This window comes from Sycon ciliatum, chromosome 2 (assembly GCF_964019385.1).
Source record: "Sycon ciliatum chromosome 2, ocSycCili1.1, whole genome shotgun sequence".
NCBI lineage: Eukaryota > Metazoa > Porifera > Calcarea > Leucosolenida > Sycettidae > Sycon > Sycon ciliatum.
In genome coordinates, this window is record NC_088644.1 from 17,734,425 (window position 1) to 17,745,368 (window position 10,944).

General features: G+C 47.6%; 1 protein-coding gene across 1 annotated transcript; it reads left to right on the forward strand.

The window, feature by feature from the left end:
- The first annotated feature begins 291 nt into the window (after positions 1–291).
- Positions 292–10,795, forward strand: LOC135809012 (uncharacterized). The gene is made up of 7 exons (XM_065322267.1): positions 292–549; positions 975–1,044; positions 1,682–1,801; positions 4,652–4,721; positions 5,604–5,837; positions 6,529–7,629; positions 9,066–10,795. The coding sequence occupies exons 2-7, from the start codon at positions 1,033–1,035 to the stop codon at positions 10,352–10,354; spliced, it is 2,826 nt and encodes a 941-aa protein (XP_065178339.1). The 5' UTR covers positions 292–549; positions 975–1,032; the 3' UTR covers positions 10,355–10,795.
- The last annotated feature ends 149 nt before the right edge of the window (positions 10,796–10,944 follow it).

Genomic DNA, 10,944 nt, shown 5'->3' on the forward strand with positions numbered 1-10,944 from the left:
TCCGGACTGGTGGTGTATCGTTGTCGACTGCAAGTCACACTGGCCTGTGTGTGTGGTGTACTGGTACATCATGGTACATGGTAGAGTCTACATGATGTAGTGTAGGCTGTAGGCTGTAGCGAGCAGAACTCTCCACGAGCAGCCCTAGGAAACCGGATACCGCAGAGAGTTCATCAAACACCTGTGTTGTAGTGAGCGATTGCTAAACCGACATGCAGTCAGAGGCAGCGGGCTTGTTGCCTACCCGACAACCGACTTGGCCTGTGATATCGATAGGAGATCGAGACTGTAGTCGTGAAGAGGTCCGGCCTGGACCGGCGTGGGGCGCAGATTTCAGAAACAACCCGTCAATCGTGATGTTTGTGTAGCGCTCAATGAATCGCCCATGTCTGCGCATAGTGTAGTTGGAAACACCCCAGTCTAGCTGGGAACACTGCATTTTTAGGGTGCCTTTTGGTTGGCGCAAGGTAGAATTATTACTAGAAGAGCGGAAAGAAGCGAAAAAATCGCTTGCCGTCAACGCTTTCGATCTGCGAGTAGTTCTACACGGTAAGTGCTATCGTCGCCGAAACGTGTGCTGTCAGTGCTAACTAGGACGTAGCGTCAGAGGTGTGACTACCCAGTTGGTAATAGACTGCAAACTGCAACCCAAGCAAGTCTTTAGGAAAAGGAAGGTGTTGATGTGAAGAAGAACTCATTAGAGCGACTCACCGCATTCTGCTATTTACTACCGCCACCATGTGACTCTCAGAATCTGCTGACATGTGTGCCGGTAGTGGAAACCTGGCTTTCTGAAGCAGTGAAGGACTCAGCCGTCGGCAAGTCCGAAACACTAGCGTGCACTGGCTCACTCTGGCTCAGCAGAGTTTGGGAACTCGGAAGCGGTCTGCTGTCTTCGTGGCCCGTGCTTTTTTCTTATGATTATGTACTGTGGGTCATGTCCGTGTTACGGTGATGTTCTGGTTTCGTTACAGGGCGTGAGCTGCATATCGTATGCTGGTGATGTTCATTGCAGGAAACTAGCATGCAGTTATGGAAAACTCGGTGAGTATCAATGACATCAGGAGTATAGGCTCCCTAGCTTATCTACTCTTGATGGTATGAATGCTAAAATTAATTATAGTTTGCTGTTGCACTGAATTATGTCGCCATTTTCGTGTCTACTACAGGGATAGCTAGGTGACTTAGGAAATGAAAAATAAACAAATTATTTAAAAATCAGTAGCCTAAACATGGAGGAGTAATGGCACACAGTATCCTGTCCACCTGGTCCACATGCATGGTCTTGATTGAACAACACACACAACAAATGTTACATGTACCGCTGTCTGCTAGTGACTAATGCCCTAATGACTGTTAGCTGGAAACGGTTCAGGAAGTAAGTGACAAGATCTGAGTGAAGAAGGCTGCAATAAACCCAGTTTCAAAGAGCCCCTTACCTCAGTAAAGAATGGGTTGGAAGTCGTGATGGGTGTGAATATCATGGTGACATGTCCATGCAAATTGATTGCAGGTTATATCTAAAGTACTTGTGCCCAGAGGAGGGTCAATACTTATGCTAACATTCAACCTGTAGTAGATCTACATGCCAGAAGCGGAGCAATCAGGGTGTCTTGACGCAGGGTGGGGGCAAGATATCCGGGATAGTCAAAACACGCTACGCGTTTCTGTTGTACTGCAGGGCGGCAAAAGTGGACGCACCAATCTGTCGGCGTCTGCACCAGCCGGCCGAGCATCATCCCTTCTGTCCACCACTCTACTCCGTGACAAGCACCTTCGCATTGATGTTGTGAAAGGAAAGGTATGATTTGGCAAATTGCTTTGGGCAGAAATTGAATGTTGGTAGTCAGTTTTTGGAGTATTAGGCAAGGCCTTGGAGTTTTTGGACTTTTGCAGTCTTCTGTTGTTGCAGAGACCTTTTTCTGACATACTGTAAAACCTGTAACTACCGACCACTGTGACTAGCGACCACTGTGACTAGCGACCACTGTGACTAGCGACCAGCCTGATACTACCGACCAACCTGATACTACCGACCACTTTGCCAGGTATAGGCGGTCTCACATTCAAAATGCACTGTGACTAGCGACTACCTGCTGAACGAGACCAGTGGCAGCCTTTTCTTGTCCCAGTGTTGATTTTGTAACCCGTAACTAGCGACCGCGATGTAGGAAATCAAAAGTTGTTCGAAGTTCCCTCTCTGAATTTGTTTGATCATTTTCCATGCTCTTGAATGGACTCTTTCGATACTACAGCTGAACGAAATGAAAGCAAGCTCATTTTGACTGTGGGCTGCACTGCACCTGTAATAATTTCAAGTGTTGTCAGGAACAAACATGATAGAGAACGTATTGGAGAGCGCTTGGAAAGTGCTCTCTCAGTCTCTGATCGATGTTGATGCTTGAGAGAGAAACGAAGACTGAACGGACCTGACGAAGTGCAATTACACACGACTCGCACAGACGAACAGGTGCAGTGCTAGAATGCTACTATGCAACATTGCAGCAGTTTACGTTGCAGCGTGGCTTGGCTACTATGGCAATGAATGTTGAGAAACTTGGTGATTTCATCAACAAATGTGAAGCCCAGCGCAAACTGAAATTTCCACAGGGAATGCTTGACTCCTGGCTTCAGAAGTAGCAACCAGGAAGTCAAACACCTGGTATTTTACAACTCCCTGATTGCATTGACATCAGCAATACAACTTAATGTTCTCTCTCTATCCCTCTCTCTCTCCCTCCCTCTCCCTCCCCCTCTCCCTCTCCCCCTTCCTCTCCCTCTCCCCTTCCTCTCCCTCTCCTCTCCCCCTTCCTCTCTCTCTCTCTCTCTCTCTCTCTCTCTCTCTCTCTCTCTCTCTCTCTCTCTCTCTCTCTCTCTCTCTCTCTCTCTCTCTCTCTCTCTCTCTCTCTCTCTCTCTCTCTCTCTCTCTCTCTCTCTCTCTCTCTCTCTCTCTCTCTCTCTCTCTCTCTCTCTCTCTCTCTCTCTCTCTCTCTCTCTCTCTCTCTCTCTCTCTCTCTCTCTCTCTCTCTCTCTCTCTCTCTCTCTCTCTCTCTCTCTCTCTCTCTCTCTCTCTCTCTCTCTCTCTCTCTCTCTCTCTCTCTCTCTCTCTCTCTCTCTCTCTCTCTCTCTCTCTCTCTCTCTCTCTCTCTCTCTCTCTCTCTCTCTCTCTATCTATCTATCTCTCCACTAAATACCGCTTTTTCTGGCCCCGGGGTGGTCTTTAGTTACAGGTTTTACTCCACTGTTGTTGCCGTCGTGATCGTCGTCGTTGCTAGTGCTGCCAGTCTTGTCATCGCCGCCACCAATGCTGCTGCTGCTACTACTAGCTGTTCTCGTTGTTATTACCACCATCTTTAACACTCGCATCTGACGCATGATCATGGGGTGGTAGCATCCCACAGAAGCGGAACATGACACGTGCTTGCAAGCGGGAAATGCTGGCCTTGATAACTACTCAGACATGGCACGTGCTTGTTGCCAGGTGACAACCAATGAGTGGCCAGAATAAGCGGGCAAGATAAGTCCATCTCGCCCGCTTATTCTGTACGCGAGACGGTACAACTGCTGTTCTTGCCCGCATATCCGGGCAAGAACAGCAGTCATACAACATCGCGCCGTACATGTGTACTTACCATTACATTTTTTCGAAGTGCTTGCCTTGGTCAACATCTCCGACGAGTTCTTCTACATTTGTCTCGCTTCTCCAAAATTACTCACTACTGTACTGAACGTGTGTAGGGAGACCAGAAACACCATCCGACCTTGCAGCTGGTCATGTTGCTCAGCGAAGCGCACGTAATGGAAGCAGACCTCCGCAAGTACAGACATGTAACCTTCTCAGCACTCGCATTTGATCCTTCCTCTGATGATCATCCTACTCGGAGAACGCGTTTATTCAATCAATCATATTGCTGGTACTACCAAGAGTACATGAAAACCAGAGTGTGCAGCTTGGGGCCTTTTCTGCTATGGGTGTCTGTCACGGCGAAATTCCGTGATTACATCATATTTGGCCCAGATCTGAGGCGGGAAATGGCGTAGTGCGTACAACTGAGCTGCAGTTGTGCAGAAAGAGACCTGCTTGTATGCACTACATCACTAAAATGATGTAATCACGGAATTTCGCCGTGACAGCAACCCATCCGAGCTGCACACTCTGGTTTTCATGTACTCTTGGTACTACTAACGATACTACTGCCTTCACTGTACTTGAATACTTTCATCTCAAAACTGGAAAGTTCTGACCAAACAAATAGCTGTTTGTGATGGTCTCTGCACACAATGTGACATCGACAATAAGTCATTGCGGCAATTTGCCATCATTGCCAAGGCTTTCTTTCTTTGAATCTCTCTATATATATGTCAGCCTTGTCTGAACCACAATCCCACACAGTTGCATCGGGCATGCCGCTCTGATCAGGCCCTCGGTCATGTGAGTGATCTTGCCCGCGGTCGCGTAGTGCCCTCGCAACTGTGTAGGATTATTTCTTTCTTCAATTTTCTTTTTTTCTTAACCCGCCCTGTACGCAAACCCGTGCAAAAATAGAATAACACTGCGGTAGGTTATCGTCCTTACTGCTACTGCTACTGCTGCTACTGCTGCTGATTTGAGTCTACTTATGAATGTTGCTTGTGTTGTGTGCATCTTTAGTCAATCGTGTATCGTGACCAAGTCTGTCGTGCAAAACTGATGTGGGAGATTGGTTCAGCAAAGTTCAAACGTAAGCCTTACCAGATCCCCTCAATAGGTGAAAGTAAGAGTCTGCAACTCCAAGAGTATGCAACCGCACATGGGGTCTGGCACGGCACGCTGCCCTCAATGCGTAGCCGCAAGCTGGGGTACCTGCTGGGCCGCTATTAATTTGCTACGATTTTCAATTCCCAAGTGCGATTTTCTTCTAGACTTCGGAAGGTTGTGTGTGTGTGTGTGTGTGTGTGCGTGCATGCGTGCGTGCGTGCGCGTGCATGTGTGTGTGCGTGTGTGTGTGTATGTATGTGTGTGTGTATGTGTGTGCGTGTGTGTGTGTATGTGTGTGCGTGTGTGTGTGTGTTCTCTTTCTCGGACTCTTCCTAACTTTTCTTTCATTCTCCTGGGTGGTTACCAACAGCCAGTGTATGCCGGTGTGTGTGGTGGTGTGTGTGTGTAGAAAAAAATGGAAAAATGAAAAATAGGGATTCACTGGCCAGAAAAGTCACTTCAAACAGCTGTGTGGTGGATACCAGGCTAAAAATAGTGGCGGTCTATTCATCAGCCTTGCAAGCTGTTGAATGGTGTAATCCCAGCACAAGTTGCTATGTCTAACATAGCTGTTCGCTGTCATCGCTTCCGCGATGGGCATGTCTCAGGTGTCTGAGGTGTGTGTGTGATGTGTCGAGTATAGGCACTGCATTTGACCCTATTGCACTATGCATGAAATTGTTGCTCCAAAACAGTCAGCTTGAGCATTCGAGCGCGTACGGTACTTACTGTATTGCCCATTTTCTTGAGCATTGATTGAGGGAATTTCTTGCTCGGCGTACCTAATATGCCGGTGTGCCGAAGTCAATGGATCCAACCTTTAGGGATAATGCTGCATGAATCCTGTCACTATTCCCTTTTGCAGGAAACCTTGTCTTGGTGCTCACTCCGAAAAATGAGAAGAAAAGCAAGGACATCAACATCGATATGTCTGAGATGCGACTTGTCACTGCGTGTGATCGATTTCCATCCGAAGTGGCTGCTTCCTTCTCCATGCATTTCAAGAAGAAAGTCTACCACTGTGTAGCTGATAATGAAGATGACATGTTTGGTTGGGTGGCTGCCATTCAATCAGCAATGGAAGAAAGCAGGGTTCAAGGTAGGTACAGTAAGAGCAGTGATTTCTTCTGAGCGGTACAAGGCCACTACTATGCAGACACGTGAACAAGTTGCCAGTATGGGTGTATATTGACGACATTCCACCGCGTTCTGCGGATATTGCAGCAGAGCCTCGGAGTTTGTTCGCCTGAATGGACTAGCAAACACGTTCACACTGGATGTAGTATTCCGCCGTTATAGGCAGAGAACCTCTACTTCATGTTGACAAGACCAGTCACTCGGGATACAGCTACATGTACGAGCCCATTGGGAGCTTCTGCTGCAAAACACAACGTTCTTGTACACGTGTTATTATAGTCCCAGGTATGCATATACATGTACACGGCAGAGGTCGCTTGACTTTTGTAGTTGAGCAGCTACCTGGTTTCAACTATCATCTGCATGGTGCGTGCAGCCACTTTTTTCTCTGACGCTGAGTGATTTGAATGTACCAGGATCACCCTGGTTTCAGAGAACATCCGCAATAGGTCGGTCCCATGTTTGGGTGCTCTCTGCAACCAGGTTTGACCTGCATGCATTTTATCTGTCTCTTCATGTATGCTTGTGTCTGTGTGTGCATGCAAACATCTAACTGGCTGGATATACATGCATTTGTGTGTGCGTGCACGTGCATGCGTGCATCTGTGTATGTGCATGTGTGTCTGTATGGTGTGTGTATTACCTGTATACAGAGGGTGCACCACTACTCTACCACGTCACAGTGATTGATAGTCCCGGTAATGATTCCCAAGGTGAGAGACTCCTGGAGTTCCACCCTCGGTGGAAGCCGCATTCTCTAGTTTTCCGATCACCTCTGAACCAAGTTGTCGTTTACAGCTGTGACATCGTCTCCATCAAAGCGTTTGGCTACAGCTCACGTACAGGTCACCTATGGCTGAAGGTGTCCGATGGTAGCCAGGTCGTTCTGCATATCAACGGAGTAACGGCAGCACATGTTGCACGTATTCTGAAGTTACATCTTCAGGACTCGGCTGGAGAGTTAGATGTCAACGATCAAATGGAAAATGCTGATCGTATCTCGTACACTGTGGCAGGCAGCAATGAGACGTCTTTCTTCACGCCCAATGTTGTTCTGCAATCTGGCGGCAGTCCTGCTCCTGTTGGCGTTGCTGCCAACGCAGCGGTGCAGCATCCACTGCGCAAAATCTCTAAGGCTAACACTATACACAGCTATCCAACTGAGGAGCTCAATGGATTCTACGAACCCATGGCGGAGGTCAAGCATTCGGCTAAGACCCTCACTGGCATCTATGCCGGTAGTGCTCCAGCTCTGTATGAGAAGATGGACGGTGAGGGCACAGCATTCCTGTATGACCAAGACGCAGCTAGCCAACACCAGGCATCAGTTGAAGACACCAGCGAGGATCTTTATGACAATACCGTATTGCAACCACACCCCACTATCTCATCAGAGTCATCATTAGACTATGATCATCTTACCCAGCCACATCTGATAGGTTCAGGAGATGCTGCAGTATCACCAGCTACTGACAGAAGACTCAATAGAACGCAAAGCGCCAGTTCTAGTCTGGACAGCCAAGATTGCGCACGCTACGAGCGTCTATTTACACACATAGAAGCTAACAGCCCTGATCATCCTGCACCTGATACGCCGGACGCTACAGGTCAAACATCATTCCAGCGTTCTGGAGCACGGCGCTTCACTGCTGGAAGGAAAAATGCGGCAGGGCCCCGTAGGCCCAGTGTAGAAAATATCCTACAACTCACCGAGCAAATCAAGAGTTTACCTGGTTTCAAGACAGCAGCATCGTGTGAGTACACTACCTATCTATCTAGAAAGCCTGGCTGTAAAACACTGTTCGGTTTTTACATTGGGTTACTGAACATACTGTAAATCAACAAAAAACGTTACGGTCTGTCTAAATTTGGTTTCATTTTGCTGCTTGGTGCATACCAGCAAAGTAATTCGCCGCCCATGCAATATGTTTCACCAGGTCTGAGAAATGCAAGATTGGGCCATGACTGCATGCGAGGAAAATCCCCCATAGAACAAGTTCTTTTTGAAAACCCCAAACAGCTAAAGTTCCTCACCTGCCAAAATCTATTGATTTACAGTAGGCAATGCATGCAGCCAAAATTAGTAGGGCCCAAACGGTCACGGTTTTACCCCTAACGGTTAACTGCTAAGCTAACGGTCGGTTTAACGGTTATGACCTATAAGCCATGGCAATCCTGCGGACTCTTTTTTAACCGTATATTTGACTATACTCATTCAAAAAAATGTACCCTATTCAGTACAACGCACGCATGTACATTCTCTTCCATGCTCATTCATACATACTCTCCCACCAAGAGACCAGATATGACCTAGTTGACAGCCCAGAAATTGCGTACGCGTGCGACAGCCTGCGAAAGTGCATACTTAAGCAACGACCTGATGCTTGAAAAAGTGACTGAAAAGGTACTGCGTAACCGTTATCTTTATTGGTTAACCGTTCATTCTTCGTAACCGGTCTGCAACCGGTTAATCGGACGAACCGTTTGAGCACTAAAAATTAGTCCATCCGCTCACGTGACTCATTCTCAGATGCATCACATCGACTCCTTGATGTATTTACGAACAAGCGATGAAAGAAATCCTCCATGAACTGCATTAGAAAAACGAAAGCTGGGAAGCCTTTGGGATTGGTAAACAGACATGAAGCATGATGCTTATGTGCTGAGCTCGTTCTGGAAATTTGCAGCTTGGCAGCCCGGCTCCCGCTGTTGTTGTCAAACTGCCCCACACTACATGAAAAGACAAGAAGTGTTCCCGTGTCGGGCCAGTGCTGTTTCTCTCTTGCCCTCATGCCTGTGGGCCAGTGTATTGCGTTTCTGGGCCACTGGACTCCATGCAGTGCATGGCAGACAAGCTACTGGTTGAATAAGATCTTCCCGTTAGGAATTGCAATTGCTTCAGAAAATGATGACATTGCAGTCCAGCCCTAGAAATGAACATGTTGGTGCTGGGTTGATGTCTGCTTCTGACTGGGGAAAGAGTGCCACTGTGGGTAACTACAGTGACTGCTATCATTCTGCTCTTGCTACAAGGCTGTGCTCAGTGTGCATGTTTCGGCTTCCACAATGCATTGTCTAAGTGGCTGCTGACATGCATTGTCTAAGTGGCTGCTGACATGCACACTCTATTCTTACTAACTTGAATTGCTTCTTTTTTGCTTTTGATTCTGCTTTGGCTGGTTTCTTTCAGACAAGCCACCCTTACCAGGAGAGGATAGTGATAGTGAGCATAACAGTCAGTCGCTATCAGAGAGAGAACAACCGTGCCTGACACAGCACACCCGCACCAAATCACACAGTCCGTACGAGGCAGCTTTCGATGAGCAGGCACTCCGTCAACCTCAAGCACATGCCCACGTCAAACTAACCAAGCTGAGTCGTCGAGCCTGCAGCGAGACAAACCTCACCGCTATTTCTGTGGAGAATGATGACGATGAAGATGAGGAAAACTATGTAGTGCCGGAGATCCGTACAAAGGGTGCGTACAGTCCGCGTGCACCTCCACTACCACCGGATCCAGATACTGACTGGTATACACACAGATTACCGAAACTACCCGCTATGAAACCAGTCTTTCCTAAAGGTGCACGATACCGCTCCAAGTCCAACACAAGTGCTGACGATTGCTTGATCAACCAGACGACCAAATACGGCAGCAGTGGCAGTGCCACACTGGGTACTAACTGGTTGACTGAACCAGTTACAAGTAACATGTACCGGGCACGCAGCGACTCCGACTTGAGCAAGCACGAGCGTGAGCAAGATATAGTGAAGGACACCAGTGAATACATAGAAGCAGCAGTGCCAGTGCTAGTGGCACATGATGAGCATTCCTCCTCCCCGGCCAGTGAAGATGACTACGTCAATGTAAGTTTCCACATGATACGGAGCAGATCACCGCCAAGCCACACCTCACTGGTACCAGTCAGCAAAGAAGTGAAGTTCAATGATAACGATGAGCCATCCGACTACCTGGGAAAAGTGGAACATGACAGTTCAGGTGGGACACATTCGCCACCATCAAGAGTGACATCACCCCCAGCAAGAGTGATGTCACCACCAGCAAGAGTGATGTCACCACCAGAAAGAGTGATGTCACCACCAGCAAGAGTGATGTCACCACCAGCAAGAGTAACGTCACCACAGGCAAAGTCAACACCAGTACCCAAGCCCAGGAAGCTGGCACTAGCCAAGCCAAGTGGCACTGCACTATCACCACCACCATCAAATCCACCACAGACCATCTCGTCAAAACAGCATCAGATTCCAAAGAAGTCACCACGTCGAAGTAAGTCCGCATTTTCTCCACCAACAAATGACAAGTGGCAAGACAAGCAAATGGCTGGCAGAAGAGAAGAGCTCAAGGAATTGCAAGGTGTATCTGTGGCTAAAAAGGCACAATCTCTCGCCGGACAGCTGGAGGCTGTGATGTTTATGCAAGCTGAGAAAGCAAGGAGTAGCCCTGGTCCATACCATTGACAACAGAATTCAACTTCGATGTCAAATGACAGCATAGATAAGTTAACTATGTACATATAAATTGCAGCCACCGTTTCTTTCAGACGTTGCCATAATGACCTTGGATTTTTGCACTTTTCATGTACATATACACGGACTGGGCTATGCTTCCCTGTGCTGCTCCTACTGCTGCCGACAAGAAAGATGAATTAACAAATAAATGAATGAATGGTTTGACCCATATCAGAATACAGATTACAGCCCGGTCTATTCCTCCCCATCCCACATATTGCAAAGTTGCTTTGCCTATTTACTTTTCTGGCTTTGCTACAACGTCACCAGGACTACTGCCCCAGCACATGCAAATTTTGGTTTACAGACAAAGTATTTTGCAAGAAATAAACAAAATGTCTTGTTAGAATCGTTGCCTGAGGATGGCGAGCACTTTGCGTGCAACTTGAATTTGAACTTGAACATCCTGCATTTGCCTACTGTGTTAACAGAATTCACTTGCAGAGCGAAGTGTAGAGGCTGTTGTTATCCTGGCCCAAATAAAAAAACAGTGCGAACATAATCATTGGTGGAAACAGTGGGTAGATCTACCTTTCAGG